Source organism: Chiroxiphia lanceolata, chromosome 9 (genome assembly GCF_009829145.1).
Source record: "Chiroxiphia lanceolata isolate bChiLan1 chromosome 9, bChiLan1.pri, whole genome shotgun sequence".
NCBI lineage: Eukaryota > Metazoa > Chordata > Aves > Passeriformes > Pipridae > Chiroxiphia > Chiroxiphia lanceolata.
This window is the reverse complement of record NC_045645.1, coordinates 13,040,818-13,060,286: the sequence shown is the minus strand read 5'-3', so window position 1 is coordinate 13,060,286 and position 19,469 is coordinate 13,040,818. Positions and strand designations below refer to the sequence as shown.

General features: G+C 46.0%; 1 protein-coding gene across 3 annotated transcripts in view; it reads right to left on the bottom strand.

The window, feature by feature from the left end:
- Positions 1–19,469, bottom strand: part of PDE4B (phosphodiesterase 4B) — a 198,522-nt gene that overhangs the window by 85,118 nt on the left and 93,935 nt on the right. The window contains exon 1 of one of the 3 annotated variants that reach the window (XM_032697264.1): positions 5,310–5,432. The exons of the other annotated variants lie outside the window; for them this stretch is intronic. Coding sequence (XP_032553155.1) covers positions 5,310–5,356 — 47 coding nt within the window. The 5' untranslated portion in view covers positions 5,357–5,432. Of the gene's footprint in view, positions 1–5,309; positions 5,433–19,469 lie in introns of those variants that run through there. 3 annotated transcript variants of the gene reach the window in all.

Here is a 19,469-nt window from a genome sequence, read left to right as displayed (position 1 = left end):
ATTGCCTAATCTGCCAGTGAGTTTGGAGCTAAACGAAATCTGTATCCCAGTTATTAGCCTCTGGAGAAGAGGTTTATGAAGGAAATCCTGATAAAGCTTTAGAAACAGGAATCTGCATTTCTAAGCCTGCTAAGATGCAAGAGTGGAAAAAGCCCCAGAACTTCTTAGAAAATGCTGAGACCTCTTTTTGCATTCAGAGAATCTCAGAATGGTTTAGGCTGGAAAGGACCTCAAAGCTCATCTACTTCCAACTGCCTGCCCTGGGCACAGACACCTCTCACTAGACCAGGTTGCTCCAAGCCCCGTCCAACCTGACCTTGGGACAGTTCCAGGGATGGGGCAGACACAGCTGCTCTGGGTAACCTGTGCCAGGGCCTCACCACCCTCACAGCCAAGAATTCCTTCCCAATATCCCATGTAAGCCTGACCTCTGGCAGTGGGAAGCCATTCCCTGTGTCCTGTCCCTCCAGGCCCTTGTCCAAAGTCCCTCTCCAGCTCTTGGAGCTCCTTTAGGCACTGGAGGGGGCTCTAGGCTGTCCCTGGAGCCTCCTTTTCTCCAGGTGAACATCCCCAGCTCTCCCAGCCTGCCTTCAGAGCGGAGGGCTCAGGCCCTTGGAGCATCTCCGTGGCCCCTCTGGACTCGCTCCAGCAACTCCACATCCTTCTGGACTCATATGAACTCAGAGAAAGTCAGCACATGGCTTCCTGGTTATCCCTGGATGACCTACCCCAAAGGGTGTTCACAGACACCACCAAAGCCAGACTGGGAAGCATTAGCTTCTGACCCACCAGGGCAGCTCCTCCACCCGGGCTCATCCCGACGGGACCGGCACATGGAGGGGTGTCTGCAGCCAGGAAGGACTCAGACTGCTGGGACTTGGACAAGCTAGGGAGGAGGAGGACAAGTAATAGACTGGAAAAACAACTTCATGTGTGTGACAGATAGAGATGCACGTGAACTTGGCTAAAAAGAGTCTCCTATCCAAGTGAAGTTACACAGATTATTTCCCTGGAAGTTAAGATAATGAATGGAAATATGGTAATGTAAATACGTCAAGAGCGGCCTCAAACACTCTAACTCTTATCTTCTGCCTTGCAAGACCAGCATGAAAATCCAGCCAGGAACAACTTGAAAAGATACAGCATGAAGAGAAGGGAAAGGTCACTAAATACCAACCCCATTCCTCCACCAGAATCCCTCTGTAACCAGTTTTCCAAACAGCCAAAGTAAACACTGCACTGCTCAGAGCCAATTAAATTCCCATTATTTTATTGTTAAAAATGCTGTTTCAGCCAGGCATTGTCTCTGCTGCAGACACATCTCAACAGTGGGTTCTTTGTGCTTCCTACAGGCATTTGTGAGCACAGAAGAAATATTTGGCCTTCTCTTTCTGAATTGTGCCTACAGATTTCTGAGTTACGTCTCTCAAATCTACCTTCTGCATATAAATCATTTCTTTGTTGGAAATTCTGCCTATTTATAGAAGGCTATGAAATTAATACATGAAGACAACCAAAATGTTTGAAGTACATCTGAAGTTACAACTAAAACCCAGGAAAATCAGGTAACTTGAAGGTAGAGCGGATTTTAACCCACGTCATTGGAGAGTGTTAAATAATTGCAGACCAAACCTTGAGTATTTTGAAACTCAGTATCAAAATCAAAGTCAGTTCATGTCAGTGAAGTGAGGTGAGGGTCAGTCTCTTCTTGCAGGTAACAAGGGACAGGACAAGAGGAAACAGCTTCAAGTTGCACCAGGGGAGGTTTAGCTTGGATATTTGGGAATATTTCGCCCTGGACAGGGCTGTCCAGCCCTGGCACAGCCCCCCAGGGAGGTGGTGGAGTCTCCATCCCTGGAGGGATTTAAAAGCCGTGTGTATGTGGCACTTGGGGACATGGGGCAGTCATGGCCTTGGCAGTGCTGGGGGAACAGTCTCAGTGGGCTTTTCCAACCTAAATGATTCCATGATTCTGTATGATACCACACTATGAAAAACACCTCCAGCCTCACATCCAACTACAAACATCTCAGCTTGAATCAAGTGAGCTGAAAGAATTAAGGTCAGGGTGGCTGTTCTGCGTCCTGTGATTATCACCCCTCTGATAAACATGTTTCTATTCCAGCACAAAGATATGCCAAGAGGACCTGTCACTCTGGCTGCACTTAGCTGGGGGCTGTGGAGCACCTCTGAGATCCCCCTGTTGGCAGCTGGAAGCAGAGTCCTGGGTTTTTGTTCCACCACTTTCATACCATGACAGTTTCTGCTCCCCCACCAACACAACGTTCAGTCTGTATTCAAGAGTTTGAAATCATCCCTACAAACAAGTACCAACCATGAATTCCTGTATTTCCCCACCAGGCATTTACAGGAACTGATCTGCTGGTGCAATCCCAACTGCACATAACCATTTTCCATTGCCCCAAAACACGTTCCATACCAGGCAGAGCACAAGCACAGAGCTCTCCTCTCTGCCCCCAAAAATCAACAGTGATCAAAGTCCCACATTGTCCAGGTGTGGATAGGAACCAACAGCTCCTCTGTTGAACTTGGAGGAGAACATGGTGCTCTGAAGCAAAAGGCCATCCACGGAATCATGGAATGGTTTGATCTGGAAGGGACCCTTCATGGGGTTCATCATGTCTCTCCATCCCCTGTCATGGGCAGGGACACCTTCCACTAGATCAGGGTGAAGCTCTAGTTAAAAGAGTTTGCTTATGCATGATGGGACAGCAGAAGGAGAAGCTCAGAGGAAGCCCAAAAGTTTATCCGAGAGGAAAAAAATGCCTGAAGATGCAGTGCAAATGTGTAACAGTAACTAATGAGCCTCAGCCACGGTGTGTGCTCTGAACAAGCAATCAAGAGGTTACACAGGTCAGGATTAGCAAGACTCAGTCTAACACTAGCTAGGCCAGCACGGGGTGAGAAATATGCTTTATTTCCACCTGTGCACAGGTGAAGTGAATTTTACAGGATAATCCCTATCCCCTCCTTCATAAATCCATATTCTGACAAGGCTCCCTTTGAGCTGTCCGCTTTTAATGACCTAAAACTTCACTGATTGGTCAGATGGCACTGACCTGTCCCCAGGGCCCATCCCTAATAACCCTCCCTCTTAGGATTAGGGTGCAGTTCAGTTCATTTCAGTTCATTTCTAGAGTTGAAATTATTTATATTGCTCTTGTAACCACAGAATGTATTTCTCCTTTCTCCAAACGAAACACATATTTCCATAACTCCCTCTGCTCTGCACAGACGTTCACACTGTCCATACCAAATGTGCACAGTCTCTCCTCTTCCTTTCATTTGTAAGTCTGGCAAATCGATTAACACTTCCCACCCCTTCCCTCCTGGTCCCCTATTCCTCTGTCTCAGCTTACTAGAGCTTCTCCTCAAGATGAACTTTCTAAATCAAACCAACTCCCCCTGCAAAACATTAAGGGAAAGCCATGGTGAAAATTCCAAGACAGGTTGGTTTAGATTAGAGATTAGGGAGAAATTCTTCCCTGTGAGGGTGGTGAGGCCCTGGCACAGGTTACCCAGAGAAGTTGTGGCTGCCCCATCCCTAGAAGTGTCCAAGGCCATGTTGGACAGGGCTTGGAGTAACCTGGTCTAGTGGAAGGTGTCCCTGCCCATGGCAGAGGGTGGAACGAGATGAGCTTTGAGGTCCCTTCAACACAAACCATCCCAGGATTCCATGATTCTGATACAGGCTCTGCTAAAGTGCAGCAACACCTGCTGCTGTGTCAGGCACAGCCATGTGCGTCCTCATTTATCTCTGTCCTTCAGACCTGGCACGTGTGGGACCTCTTTGGCTGGGGAGGAACCGGTGCTGTCAACACTCTGCCAAGCACAGAGCAGCCACACGAGCCAGTGAGGGGGCACATGCCACCAGGTCTGTCCTGCAGAAGGACAGGGGGTGTCTGGGCAGTGGCACTGCCGTGGCTCCATGGGCTGGCACCACCAGCAGAAGGAAGAAGGACCCTGCCGTCCACCCCAGCCCACGGCACGGCGGAGGAAGAGCGATCCTTCACCACAGCTATCCAACCATCCATCAGCAAGACACAGCCCTCATTTTATGCAGGGTAATGACAGACACTGTTAGGGTTTCAACCAAGAAAAGCTCACACCACCGCGAAGGGCCCTTGGGAAGGGAGGACACCCAGCACCACGCACAGAGAACTCAAGCAACCAGTGGGACCTTCCATCCTTCCTCTTCCTGCCGCCTCCTTGTCTCCAGGGGCCTCCCGTGGCTTCCTTTCTGAACATTTGCTGTCACCAGAGGTCTTCCAACAATATCATAAGGCATTTTTGCTCTTCTCTAAATATTTACCTTTCCATTCTCCTGTCCCTGAAACACCACAGAAGGCTCTCCTCAAGGAGCAGGCTGTGCTCTGGAGAAGGGAATCTCACCCTGTCACTCCACAGCGCCTTTAAAGGCTCAGAGCCTCGATATTTTCATTAATATATACAAATACTCAGCTATAGGTTCATCCTAGAGCCTAAAGCAGAGGTTAAATGATTATAAGCAATAATGAGATTACGAAGAATAAATTCTATGTAAGAGCAGAATATTTCTGTGTATAGGTACGATTACAGAATCAGCATTTGAATATCTAGGATATAAAGTTATCTCTATATTCTGTATCCTTAAGGACAACATAGATTATCCACACTAGAAGACCATGTATATCACACTACCCAATGGCTTCACCCCTGAACTCAAACAGCAGGTCTTTACCTATAAAATTAAACCCGTTTTGGTGTCATCTATCAAAGCCAATCCTGTGCCATCCGTGGTGGGACATGACTCTGGAGTTTCCCTCTCCCCTCCCTCTGCCCTACCATGGCCAGATCAGAGCAGAGGCAGCAGCAGCTCCATCTGCTTATTAAAATGCAACAGTAGTTGACAACAGACTGGAGAAGGTGCAGAGGTAGCACCATGAAATCACTCAAGCGAAAGAACGTTTTAGGGACTCATCAATTTTTAAATGAAAATTTCAGTTCATGCACACCTTAGAATGAAAACAATCAAGCACAATACCAAATTTTCCATTCTTTCCCCTCCCTTTCCCCAGAGCCCCAATTACCAAGTGTCGTGAGGGTGCGTTGTCAGATCGAAATCTGACCAGGAAAGATCAGAAAAGAAAATATTCACTAAACAACCTGACAATGCCACAGCTCCAGGAACATGCATCCCCTTAATGCTCCCATTCAGCAGCTGCTTTTGACCAAGGTAAAATCACCACTTTCAAGCTCTTCTGCCCACCAGAACTGCTCTGATCCAGACAAACCCATGGAATACTCACCAAATCCACGAATGACGGCGATTAGGTAAAATATTAATATTTAACATCTTCCAAGATGAGACTTCTCTTCTACTTGTCCGAAAATATTCAGTACATTTCCTGCTTATTCCAAACTTGTATCTTTCTGAAGTTGTATCAGTGGCACGGAGATGTTTCCAGGAGTTTTTATTCTTTGTGATTACATGTCAACTCCCATTGCAGGGTGGATGTCACTTTATATACGAATGCAAATGACTTGGCAATCAAAATGTGAGGGTGCATGTGGAACAGCCTCTACGGACTCCCATATTTCTTCATTTCTAGCAGAAGAAAGAAAAAATAAATCTATTTCTGGCAAAACCCTGACTGCAGTTTCCTGCTCTCATTTGTATAATCCCTTCCAGTGATCCTGAGACGGGGAGGGAGGGGGGAAAGGCAAGGCTTTTCAAAGCTGGAGAAACATCCTCTTTTTCCTGTTTATCCTTTCCAGGTCATATCCCTCGTTCATTCAGCACCTTCACAGCTGAATCAAAGTTTTCTGATGCTGCAGAAACTCCGCTCCCGGGTCCCTCCTGTGTAACCCAGGGATGGTATTCCTGGGGTGACAGGGGTGCAGGCAGCTACGTGGGGACGCAGGTCCCCATCCAGCTGAGGGGTTACAGGCAGGAGGGAACAGGTCACTGTGGAAAAAGGCCTGGTTTATCCATCCCACCAAACCAGAAGCAGCAGCAAAGCTCTCCGAGGGTTTCCAGCTCCCTGCCAGGGGTCATTCTGCACGGAGAGGGGAGTGCTCTGCGCTACTCCCGCCACTCCAGACTGGGGCTGTGTCCCTGGGTGGAATCCCTACTGCCTATCCAGCCCTCCCTAGCCCGGCTCGAGGTGCTGTGCCTGCAGGAGAATCCTCGGAGCAGGTACCTCCGCAGCTGCGACCTCGCCCCGATGAGCGACAGCAGATTTGTGAATCTCTGCATAAAATGGAATTTTACAAGATTTACATCTAAATCCCGCCGCTAAACATCAAACCCGGCACAGCTCCCTGGTGCATCCCGACGTCAGGGGGTGGGTGGTGGGAAGACGGGGAGCAGCTCCCAAAATCCTGCCCCCACCACGCACCTCCGCCGGAGCCTGAGCTGGGGACGCGCAGCCGGGGAGGGGATCCAGGGATAAAGGGAGGGCTGGAGAAACAGAGGAGAATGAAAGCGCTTCCAGCGGCGACAGTGCCATGGATTGGGAAGGCTGGAAGGGATCTGCCCACGCGTCCCTGCCCAGGCTGCACCTCCGCCCACCCGCACCTTGCGGGGGCGAGGGAGGGGGACGCTAATGGGGCCGGGCTGGATGCGGCACTTCCTTCTGCTTGGGAAACAAAAAGTTCAATGTCAAGGAATGCGCAGGAGGGACCGGCAAATTTTGCCTTCACTGGATTTTTTTTCCTGCCGCTGAAGTCTCCAGACATTTCACCTTGACAACCAAGGGAAGGGATTTTATCATCAGCTGAAATCAAAGGCATCGGCAAACCTACAAATGGGATTTCTATAGGTGAGGTATAAGTGGGATTTCTATAGGTGTAAAATGGGCTTTACATTTCATCAGAGCCATAAGTGATGCATAACATTCCCTACCCACGGGGAGAGGGTGCCCAAAGCAGCAGGAGGGGCCAGCACAGGACCAGCAGCCCAGGGCACAGAGCAGGGAATTGCATCCCACAGCTCTCTGAGGATCCACAGACCTGAAACCTGCCAGCCCACCCCGCCCTGCAGTTAACCCCCAACTGGAAAGGGGAATGAGGAACTGTTTTAGTAATTAAGATGTCAAATCCAATTTCAAAATACATGGAAAGGGGGAGACTGGCAGCATCATTCCATCCGAACTCAAACTCCTGTCGCCTGCACCAACACAGTCAGAGCTGAGAAAAGTCTTCCAGACTGAAAGAACTATGAGCTTCTCTTCTGTAATTGTAGATGAAACATGAAACCATATTTGTATTCTACTGACATAAATTAAAAAAAAAAGAATAAAAAAAGGGGCAACTTAGAAGTATAAGAACAAAGTGAAGCCAGAGTACAGATAACCAATACACTGACAGTTTGCACCTCTCATTTGCTTTGCTGCACCTCCACTTGTGGTAATTTGGTTTGAAAGGACCCAGTTTTATACAGAGTGGCAAATGATTTTGTGTAGACCATAGAATGATGCATCTTATATAAGAAAAAGGTCCCCAAACATACATGGATGGACATAAATATATACATACACAGACATGCAAATCATAGAAACCCAAACTGGTTTGGGTTGGAAGGGACCCTAAAGCTCATCTCGTTCCACCCCCTGCCACAGGCAGGGACACCTTCCACTATCCCAAGTTGCTCCAAGCCCCGTCCAACCTGGCCTTGGACACTTCCAGAGATGGGGCAGCCACAGCTTCTCTGGGTAACCTGTGCGAGGGCCTCACCACCCTCACAGGGAAGAATCTCTTCCCAATATCCCATCTAACCCTGCCCTCTGGCAGTGGGAAGCCATTCCCCGTTGTCCTGGCACTCCCCTCTCCATGACTGGGATAAAAAAAACCCCAGGATGTCCCTCTGGAATGAATATCTGCCATGTTGGCCACAAACATTATCTGCATTCTTCTTGGTGAAAAAATCAAAATTAATTCCCTGCTAATTTGGTAACAGACAGTTCTGGGCACTGTTGCTTCTTTTCTATCCCACCACACTGAGACTGTGCATTTTCCCTCCCCGTTCCCATTTTTATGGCATCTCCCTTCACGAGTGTGACCTTTCCCTTCATCCAGCATCCTGAACTTGATGTGGTTAATTGCAGGGAACAAGGTAGTAATCAAACAGTGGCTGGGTGGGAAGGATAATAACTCATTCTCTTGGTTTTTTCTCCTAGAGCTTCTCAGACAGTTGAATAATTATCCTCCACTAAAGACCCAACTGAAAAACCAGCAATTGCAGTATCAACATGACATAAATGAATGTAACTCTCAGGGCTGTGATCAGAACCCACTGCTCACTCACTTCTGGGCCTGTGCACCACTGAGCACCCTCCCTCCTACTCCCACACACTTCAAAAAACCATCAAATTGTTCATTTTGATCTTCAGCCACATCTACATATTTAATGTATTTATTAATTAGCGGCTAAAATGGCTTTGCAAGCCCTAGTAATGATTAGCCCTACTCCCACCGGGCCCTCCTGGCAGCCCCAGTACTAATGCTCCTCCAGGGAAACTTCAACTGTTTTGTGAAAGATTGCACAGACTCTTCAAAAAACTGGAAAACCAGCCCAGAACATTTATTTTTTTCCACATCTTTCAGCAAAGTTACATAATGCAGCTCCTGCGCAGCCGACCCTGCTCTCCTGCTGCCTTGAAACACTCCAGGCCCTTCAGCACCTCGGTACCTTTATTCCCTCAATCAACAGCAGGTTGCTGTGAAGGCTCAGGAATGTTCCCTGCCCTTGGAAGGCACAGCCTGAAAAATATCAGCTGATATTTTGGATATTTTGAGACAAACCAGAAGTGTGGTGTATAAAAATAATCATGCTGGATGCTCCCTCTTTCCAGTTTTAAGAATCTACACTTATGCAAGAGTATTTTGGGGGTTTCACCCCAAATAAATAAGCACTAAGTGTTTAGAGGCATAATTTGTCTCTCTCCTCCTTGCTACTAGTGAAATAATCAGGATAACCTGCAAACATCCCAGCTGATAATCAAAAAGCATGAAAACCACCCCAAAAAGGACTTCCCCCATGCTGCTCATGGGATCTTATTGTCTGTTTCGTAGAGCAGCATCGACCCTTTCCCCAGTATTTAAATTGTTGGGTTTTTTGTCACATGCCACAGCCACAGGCTGCTCTGCGGAGCACAAAGGTATTTATTGATTTGGGAAGGATGCATTGCTTATGCTCCAAAGCAGCTCCTCAGCCATGCAGCAGCTTTTCATTCATTCCTTCTCTCTGGCCACACTGATTCAGAATGATCAAATACTAATTTGCAATTCTAATTTCCTTCCCCCTCCCAAACAAGCTGCCCAAGAGCTCCAGGAGCATTAAATTGCCAACCTTTACATTAAACAACACTATTTTCCATCTAATACTGAAAAATGTACTTAATTAAGAAATGAGATCATAAAACATAGACCCACTCGACATAATTAGCTCTTCAAACATAATTTTCAGATAATCTATTTTTCCTGAATTCTGGAATTCTATTCAGCAAATAATAAGTTGTCCTTGCTCTAAGGTGACTTGAAACCTGCAGGTAATTTGGGGTGCCAGGAAATTACCAGCTCCAAAACCTGGGTCTCCTGCAGGCTCTTCTGCAAAATGTATGTGCCAGAGACCTCTCAGGGATACCGGGATAGGATGAGCCAGGTGTTGGACTGCAGAAGGTACATGTTCATTTGGGACAGGATCACAGAACCTCCTGCCAATGCAGATGAGGCTGTTTCATTGTCAACTCAACTATTTGGGCCTCATTTTCCCCCTGGTGCAGTCTCTGCCCCTCTGCCAGGGGTGTTTTAGAGATGCTGAAAGTGAGTCATTGAATCATTGAATCCCAGAAGGGTTTGGGTTGGAAAGGACCCTAAAGCTCATCTCGTTCCACCCCTTGCCATGGACAGGGACACCTTCCACTATCCCAGGTTGCTCCAAGCCCCGTCCAACCTGGCCTTGGACACTTCCAGGGATGGGGCAGACACAGCTTCTCTGGGTAACCTGTGCCAGGGCCTCACCACCCTCACAGGGAAGAATTTCTTCCCAATATCCCACCTAACTCTGCCCTCTGGCAGTGGGAAGCCTTTCCCTGTGTCCTGTCCCTCCAGGCACTTGTCAAAGTCCCTCTCCAGCTCTCCTGGAGCCTCTTTAGGCACTGGAAGGGCTCTAAATTGTCCCTGGAGCCTTCTCCAGGTGAACACCCGCAGCTCTCCCAGCCTATCTCCAGAGCAGAGGGGCTCCAGCCCTCAGAGCATCCCCGTGGCCCCTCTGGACTCGCTCCAGAACGATGGGCTTCCTTGTGTTGTCTTACAGTCACACTGGTCTCAGTTTACAGAGCTCTGGGTAAGTACTGCATGGAGATGGCACAAACACTTGATGTTTTCCAAAAATGGCATCACTAAAAGTCATTTGGCAGCAGGAAACTGCAGTTTCTGGAGCGATGCTCTCAATTTACCCTCAGTCTGTCCTCCACGAACACAAACCTGAAGCGCTCCCCAGGACGATTCATCTTTTCAAAGTAGACACTTCACCTCCATCTTTCTCACCAACACTTTCCTTATCCTCTTCCCATAAATAAAACCATGTTTTCAGACGTGTACCACTCAAGCCAAAGAACTTAATGTGGAAGAGGAGGCGTTTCAAAGCAAACAGTTCACACAAAGGGGCTAAATCCGAGAGACAGAGCCCAGAGAGCCACCAGCGATGTGCCAGACTGGGGTGGGTAAGTGGGAGAGAGTCAGAGAGAGCCTGTACAAGAAGCAGAGGAAACTAAAACAAGGAAAAAAAAAGAAGGAAAATCATCTTGCTGGTCCTTCATCCACCCTGCAACTTTCCAGCGAACGCTCCTGACAAGTTTCCAACAGAACACAGAACATAACAAAATGAATCAACAACAGCAGCTGGTTTGAGCAAACCGAGCGCCGCCTTCTCCACAACCATCTCCAAGGGATCTCAGCACTCACTTAGTTGGCAATTAATTAGTGGGAGAGTTTTTATCTATTTTATATCAACAGCATATATATGATGACATCTTTACAATACACATTTATGGGGAGCACACCAAAACCTCAGCGCTGGAAAGGAGCCGCACACAGAAGTGCCTGCACTGAGCAGGTTTCCATCTGGATTAGATTTTGATCTCCCATTTTATTGCATCTTTAGGGAGGTTTAATTTTATGTTCCACTTTGGCTACTTCCAACCTCTAAAGCTTTTGCAAAGCAATTTGTGCAGAAGCTGCTGCAGGGGATGTGAGTTCCCACAGCAAGTGACTACAGCAAACCTCAGTACCATTTATCTGATGGAAACACAAACTACCAGAAACTTTATCCCTGAAAGGAAATTTATTTACTCTTGATGCTCCACATTTTTGGAAAGCAGCTGCTGTATTACCTCAGTTAGGGAAGGAGCACTGATGGCTCCTCTCTGGATGAAACTAAATGAAGTAACAGGGGAAAAGTGCTGTAATTCATAGAATCACAGAATCATTCAGGTTGGAAAAGGCTTCCAAGATCATCAACCTGTGCCTGATCCCCACCTTGTCACCCAGCCCAGAGCACTGAGTGCCACGTCCAGTCGTTCCTTGGACACCTCCAGGGATGGAGAGTCCACCATCTCCCTGGGCGGCCCCTTCCAATGTCTAACCACCCCTTCTGTGAAGAAATTCCTCCTGATGTCCAACCTGAACCTCCCTTGGCACCGCCTGAGGCTACTTCCACTTGTCCTGTCCCTTTTTCCCTGGGAGCAGAGCCTGACCCCCACCTGGATCCACCCTCCTGTCAGAGAGTTGGAGAGAGCAAGAAGGTCCCCCCTGAGCCTCCTATTCCCCGGGTTACAAATTCCTTGTGGATCAGAATACCATCACCTGTAAGCAGACTAATTATTAGGGATGAGACATCTCAGAGTAACACATGGAGCATCGTGAGGCTTCTCAAGCTTTCCAAGCTGTGACTCTGGGTCCCCCCTCCATCAGTGCAGCCATCTGGAAAAGCAGATGTCGAACAAACGCCCAACGCCGGCACGCTCTTCCATCTTCCCACTCCCTGCTGCAGGCCAGGAGAAAATCTGAGCCCCACACCAGGCTTGGTGTTTCCTGGATGACTAATAAACCCCCACAAACACAGCCCTGGGCTCTGACGTGGTGCTTTTAGCTGTCAGCATCTAAAGCTGGACTCAAATCCATAAAGAAACGGATCTCCAGACGTGATCCAAGGATCAGAGTGATGGGTGGGAAGGCACTCAACAGCCATGAGCCTTCCTGCTTCCCTAGACTTCATCCACAGCACTGGTTTATAAGGAATGAAATAACTGCCTCTGTGACATAGGTTATAATATCCCGACTCAACATTTTTTCCGTGTCTCCAACCCTTGAAACCGTAGTTCTCAAGAGCTTTCACATCTCCTTGAGTGAAGAAGGGGTATTTTTACATGATGGTATTTTGTGTTAAAACAAGCAGATGACAATTTCAGCACAGTACTTAAGGAGCTATTTCCTGACAGGAGACAGGGGAAGCAGCAGTTTCCTCAGGCACTCAGATTGCTCCTTTCTGCTCTCTCCCCTAATGTTAACTCCCATCATGCTCTCAAGTTCCTTTGAGTACAAATCCATCTGCATGAAAATATTTTAAAATATTTCCTATTACATCTGATTTCGTGACAGGGAGGAAGACCCAGAACAAGCAGGAAAATTTAATCACATTCTCCACAGGCTTCCTCACTTAAGCAAGTGCTCTACATCCACCATGACCGTGACAATCCCAAGTGAACCCCATCAGGAGAAGCTTCCAAATCTTTGCAAATGTACCACTGAGCACTTGTTTGGAGGTGAAATGGCCACTGTCAGCTCCTGAAAGCTGGCTGGTCCCAGCACAACCTCTCACCCGTCTCCAGGTGTCACATTCTTGGAGCAGCCAAACAGAGGGAACACAAGGACACAACCACCTGGGGCAGGACAGAGGGAAGGGTCTACAAATCTAAGGACAAAGCTCTTCATCTACCCAGCAAATACTACAATCCCTGATTTTCACTCTAAAGATGATAATACAATGTCTTGAACCATGAAAGGTTGAGAATCTTCAGTTTCTCCAACCCCTTCTGAAAACTAAGACATCTAAAACAATACTGAAAACTGACCAATGTTGAGATTTTGTTTAATACATCATTTGGATGATGAGATTAGATGAGGCTTGGAGCAACTTGTCTAGTGGGAGGTGTCTCTGCCCATGGCATGGGGTAGGACAAGATGAGCTGTAAGGTCATTCCCAACCCAAACCAGTCTGTGATTCTATTTCTTTGGAATACTGAAACTCCCCTCTCAATTATGTATTACATTTCTGTAACAAAAAGTAACTTATATTGACAGTAGTTATTTTTTCATATTGATATAACTCTCATTTCAACTTCCAGCAGTAGACTAACACACATCTCTATGCACCCATGCAAGCCAGGAGATGTTGGCCTGCTCAAAATTGTGAATTCAGAACTGCAAAAATTCAGAACTGCTCTAATTTTTAAATAATTTGAAAACAGCAAATGTGCCAGAATGTTTCCCAAAGTCAGCTGTCCACAGTAAGCCCGGCTTTGCCATTAAAAGCCTGTGACAGAGAACAGCTCACAGAAATACAGGTAGCAGCACAGGGCAATAGTTTGCTCTGAGCCAGGACCAGGGCAAGCTCCAGGAGGGCTCAGGTGTGCTGTGGGTACTTCTTCCTCTTCTCAGGACGGACATGGACGTGTTGGAGTGAGTCCAGAGGAAGCAATAAGATGATCAGAGGGATGGAGAAGCTCTGCTCTGAGGAAAGGATGTGAGAGTTGGAATTGTTCAGCCTGGAGAAGAGAAGCTTTGGGTCACCTAATTGTGGCCTTCCAGGACCTGAAGGGGCCAACAAGAAAGATGGAGAGAGACTATTTACAAGGTCCTGGAGAGACAGAACAAGGGAGAATGGCTTCCCACTGCCAGAGGGCAGGGTTAGGTGGGATATTGGGAAGGAATTCTTCCCTGTGACGATGGTGAAGCCCTGGCACAGGTTTCCCAGAGAAGCTGTGGCTGCCCCATCCCTGGAAGTGTCCAAAGCCAGGTTGGACAGGGCTGTGGTGCAACCTGGTCTAGTGGAAGGTGTCCCTGCCCATGGCAGGGGGTGGAATTAGAGGATTTTGAAGGTCCCTTCCAATCCCACTATGGGATTCTATGCGTCTATGAAATGGATATGTATATATTAAACTATGTGCAATGTCATTTTTTTCAAAGTGTTGTCATAATGCCAAATTTCAGTAGCATAAATGCATGTTTTCTGTGGGGCTTTGGCAGAGCTCACACTCTTGGATAGCGAGATTCCCTGGTTGTCTGCAAAGCCTTTACTGGAAAAACTCACAAATTTCACCTTGTTCAGAGAGAGTGATGCTTTGGGGATTGTTAAATCCTGAGCCCAACCCCCTGGGAGAAGCAGCGAGGTGGGTGAGGTGTGTTGGTGCTGTAACACACACTGGCATCCCCCAAGGCTGGCCTACCCTGGGAATTCAGTGCTTTTCCACTGCTGGAAATAATGGCAGGGAAATGAGCATTACCTGGGCAAACACCTTGTGTACTGTACATGATGGAAAAGCCTTCAGGGCTCCTCTAAATGGCAGGTGGGGGCACCTGCTCACCTGAAGCTGATCCTCATTTTGTCTTTGAAACTGCTCTGTTGGGAATAAAAGTAGATATTCCTTCAAATACTGTCGGGTTATACCTGTTTTCCAAGTAGGTTCAATCCAGACAATAAACTTAAAAAATCAAAAATAATAATGACTTTACAAAGTCCCTCTCCAGGTCTTATGGAGCCCCTTCAGGGCTTCCTGGATGACCTGTGGTATATGATGAAAAAGAACAGTTTGAAGTCCTTTGAGAGACTTACTCATGTATCTCAGAATAGTCCCCATCACAGCTCGGCATCGTGAGTGGATATATTTAACTGTTACTCCTTATCACTTACGTTCCCTACCCTCTAAATATCATCTCAGGAACAGGGAGAAGACAAGCTCTTTCTAAAGGTTTCCAAAACCCCCTCCAGTCACACAAAAAACTTTTGGACTTTGGCATCTGGACTCTTTCCAATTTTCTTGCCCATTAGTACAGTTTTCAAGCCAACTTTTATTGTTCCCATTTCTCTGACAAAACTAATTTTCAGAGAAATGGGCAAGGAATTAGGAAACATTTCCGTTGGCACGGCTCTGCCCTTCTTCATATCTCATCTGCTAAAGGTAGACTTGTTACACCTGACAGCAGAGACCCATAAAAATATGTCTACCCAAAATCATGAAATCCTGGACTGGTTTGGCTTCGAAGGGACCCTAAAGCTCATCTTTTTCCACCCTTTGTCATGGGCAGGAACACTTTCCATTAGACCAGTTTGCTCCAAGCCCCATCCAACCTGGCTTTGGACACTTCCAGGGATGGGGCAGCCACAGCTTCTCTGGGCAACCTGTGCCAGGGCCTCACCACCCTCACAGCCAAGAATTCCCAATATCCCATCTAAACCTTCTCTCTTTCAGTTTAAAATCACTACCCTTGCCGTCTCATCATCTGCCCATTTAAAAAGTGTAAAACCACACTGACTTTCTTTATCTAACTTGGAAACAAAAGCTCCATGTAAAAGTAGAGCTGCAATATGAATTAGCAGGTGTATGATTATACCTGCAGATGCTGCTGCTGCAGCACCACATCTTCTTCCAGGAGCACTTGTGACACCTGCACCAAAGTGTCCCCACTGAGCCAGGGTGATAACACCTGAGACACCACAACTGGTACACTGACACTACAAATTCCATGAACCCCAACAACAATTTGAGAAAAACACAAGTTTTTCCCAGTTTCAGGAATATGCAAACCCAGGTGCTGTTAGAAAAAGGTTCCACCTCCCAACACTTCTCTCTCCCAGGAGCCTGGTGATGGCATTCTCTCACAGAAAACATTGGATGCAAGAGAAGTGCAGTGCATTTGTTTCCTTGGAAACAAACCCTTTCAACCTCCATCGTGCACACAATCTTAAGCAAAAGAAAACTCTGTAATTAGGTCCAAGGTCTGGTTATTTTTAGCCAGTAAGATGTTAAATCACAACTATTTTATTAGTAATAGAACCCAATGAAAACACATTTGTCTCAATTATCGGAGCAGTAAGTCTTTGTATCAACCCAAACAATAAACCCACTGAATTGTGCTAAGATATGTAATTGCTTGCCCATTTAAAAAGAATATAAATTGGTAGATTTGGATGCAGTTATGCTCTGCATCAGGGTTAAAAGAAAACCTCTAAGTGTCAAACAAATCTGAAACAATCAGGAGGTAACATTTATTCATTCACTGATGGTTGGACTTGATCTTGGAGGTCTTTCCTAACCTTAATGATTCTATAATTTAGGAGAGTTTAAAGCCTTGAATAACCATTAACATACTGTTGGCACCTCTTGTAAACAACATTTGGCTTCAGAGGCTGAAGCACCTGCAAGACTTTACTCCAGCTCCATAATTAGCACCAACTTTTGGCCAAATACCATTTGCTCTTCAATAAATCCTTGCATTAAACTCCACATAACATTTCTTGATTGATATACCTTTCCCTGGAGGGATTTTAAAGTCATGTGGATGTGGCACGTGTGGACATGGGTCAGTGGTGGCCTTGGCAGTGCTGGGGAATGGTTGGATTCCATGGTCCCAGAGGGATTTTCCAACCTAAGTGATTCCATGATTCCATCCACAATGTGAAAAGTTTGAGAATCAAAACCCCACAGTCAGAGAAAGTAGCTAGATTCTTTCACCAGAAATATAAATATGGCCTGAGGAACTGAGATAAAAGAAATTGGATAGTTTCACTGAAAACACATTGGCCAGATCTATTCTTCTTATGATTCCTTGGTGGTTTTAACTATAGAAAATCTCTATATCCTTTCAGTTAAAAAGAAGCCAATTGAATTCTACAGAAAAAAAATTTGAAAATATAAATGGAAAATAGTTATTGATTAAATCTTACTGTAAAACCGCAATTTTTTTTCCTAAGAAATATTTTAAAGAATTATGGAATTATTTCTTCCATAAATCTGTAATTTTACATCATTCTCTAACTCTATTGCTAAGTTTTATACTTTTATAAATTATGGGGTATTTTTGCTGTGCACTCAACATAAAAATATTATTTCTGTAAATTCTACTACTGGGCTATTGGGGAAATAAATCTTTAAAAACAAGATTTCCAAAATAAAAAACAAGATTGAAAACAAAATTAAAAAGAAGATTAAAAAAATCCTTAAAAACAAGACTTACAAAATCCTAACCTCGCGTTTCAAACAGCAAAACTGAACCCAGGAGTGAAACTGCTTCACAGCCCTTAACTCATATTTGTTCTCTGGATATTCTCTCACTGGCTTAGGATAGATTTTCCTTTTCCTTGTATAAATGTTTCCAAATGAGAAAGATTTATTCTCTGACCACCACATCTTTTGGATTAAACATTACAATGCAGGGGTTTTTTTTCCACCATAAATAGAGTGATTTTCAAGAAAAGGAAGTGTGACAACACTTGTGAGTTGAACCAGTTGAGCAAACAGAAGTATATCACAGAAAAGGGAATGTTAAGGCTTTTATGGATAAAGATAATTGTGTTTAATGTTGAATATGCACTTAAACTTCTTGCTGAAACAGAGTTTTAATCTCTTCATGACCAATGCACTGCTTTGAGAAGAATCATAGCTATGGAGAGGAGTCAGTGGATAAATCTGGAATGACCATTTGAGAATGCAAAGTTCTGTACTGAAACATTACATTTTCTTATGTGTCCAGACTGTACTTTAAAAGGAAGTAACTGTGCTGTAATTGGAACATGTGCTCTTGAATTATTCACATAAAATAAGAAGCAGATCATCTATTAGACTGGAGTGGGCAACCACCCTCTGGGGGAAGAACCTTTTCCTAAGATGCAACCTAAACCTGCCCTGACACAACTTCAGGCCATTCCCTGGGGTCCTGTCCCTGGTCCCCACAGAGCAGAGATCAGTGCCTGTCCCTCCTTTTCCCCTCCCAAGGAAGCTGTAAGTGCAATGAGGTCTCCCCTCAACCTCCTCCAGCTGAACAGACCAAGTGCCCTCAGCTGCGCTTCACACGGCTTCCCCTCAGAGCCATCCCCATCTTCATCTTACAGTCCTGCTTTAAGTACACTGTGCTGGGATCCCACTGCTTGAAGCAAGAAGTGGCAGGTAACCCAAAGTGATGACCTTCCCAAATGCCCAGATGTCACATACAGGTGTCACCCACACACACGCAGCCCAGCTGAAACCCCAATTATTGCTGCACTGTGGGATATATCACTACTTTCCCCCAAAGACAAGCTTTGATATTAAATTCTCTTTCCATTCTGAAAGCAACTGGCACAACAACAGAAAATTCAGAGATGGTTCTAGTCCCCTAAAGGAGACAATTCAGGGCTGATAGATGACACTCCTTTGGCTGCCTAAGGAATGCTTCATTAGATGTGCAGCTCAGCTCCCACTGTTCACAGAGAAAAGATCCTCTTATTTAGAGTGGAGTTGGATCCTAATATCCTGTCTCCTCTCTCCATCTCCTCCTAAACAACGGCTGTACACAGCTCTGCACACTGCACAGGCACAATCTACCTGCTGAGACAGAAAATTGCCCCAGTTGTCACCGAATTACATAGGCTGGGAAGCAGCTGGTGTGAAAACCATCTTGTTGTGAATGATGGGATGCTGAGCTGCTTAATATTTGTCATTCCTCCAGTCTCTAGGGAATATCTGATTCTTTGCTGCCACAGCTGATTTCACATTACGGATGAAAAAGAAGGGAGGTCATGTTGGAAGTCAAAGTCATGTATTTGTAGTGGAGGGCAATGTGGACCATAGAACCATTCGTTGTGGGAGCACAAGGAGCAAAACCAGTCTGTCTCACAATGATTTAGCAACTGGAGTTGCCTCTCTTCCAGATATCAGGAAAAGGTTCTTCCCCCAGAGGGTGGTTGGGCACTGAACAGGCTCCCCAGGGCAGTGGTCACACCATCAAGGCTGCCAGAGCTCAGGGAGCGTTTGGACAACATTCTCAGAGACATGGTGGCATTGCTGGGGTGTCCTGGGCAGGGACAGGAGTTGGACTCCATAATCCTTGTGGGTCCCTTCCAACTTAGCATATTACATGACTCTTGCACATATGGATACTGGCCAATTTTTCTGTGGAGATCCAAAAGCTCCACTAAAATCTCAAACATGAAGATCTGAAAATTTGGAGGTTTCTCTACTCAAAAGAGCATTTCCAGGGGTGACAAGACTCAGTTGCAAGATTGTCCCTGAACCTGGCAGAACAGAAACTTGGACTGAACGTGATTTTCTCTGAGCCTCCCACATAAGAAGCACATCTGGAAGAATGTTCTTCCAATTCTGGAAGAATTGGACAAAATGGTTTCTAGGCCAGTGAACGTACATTTTTTT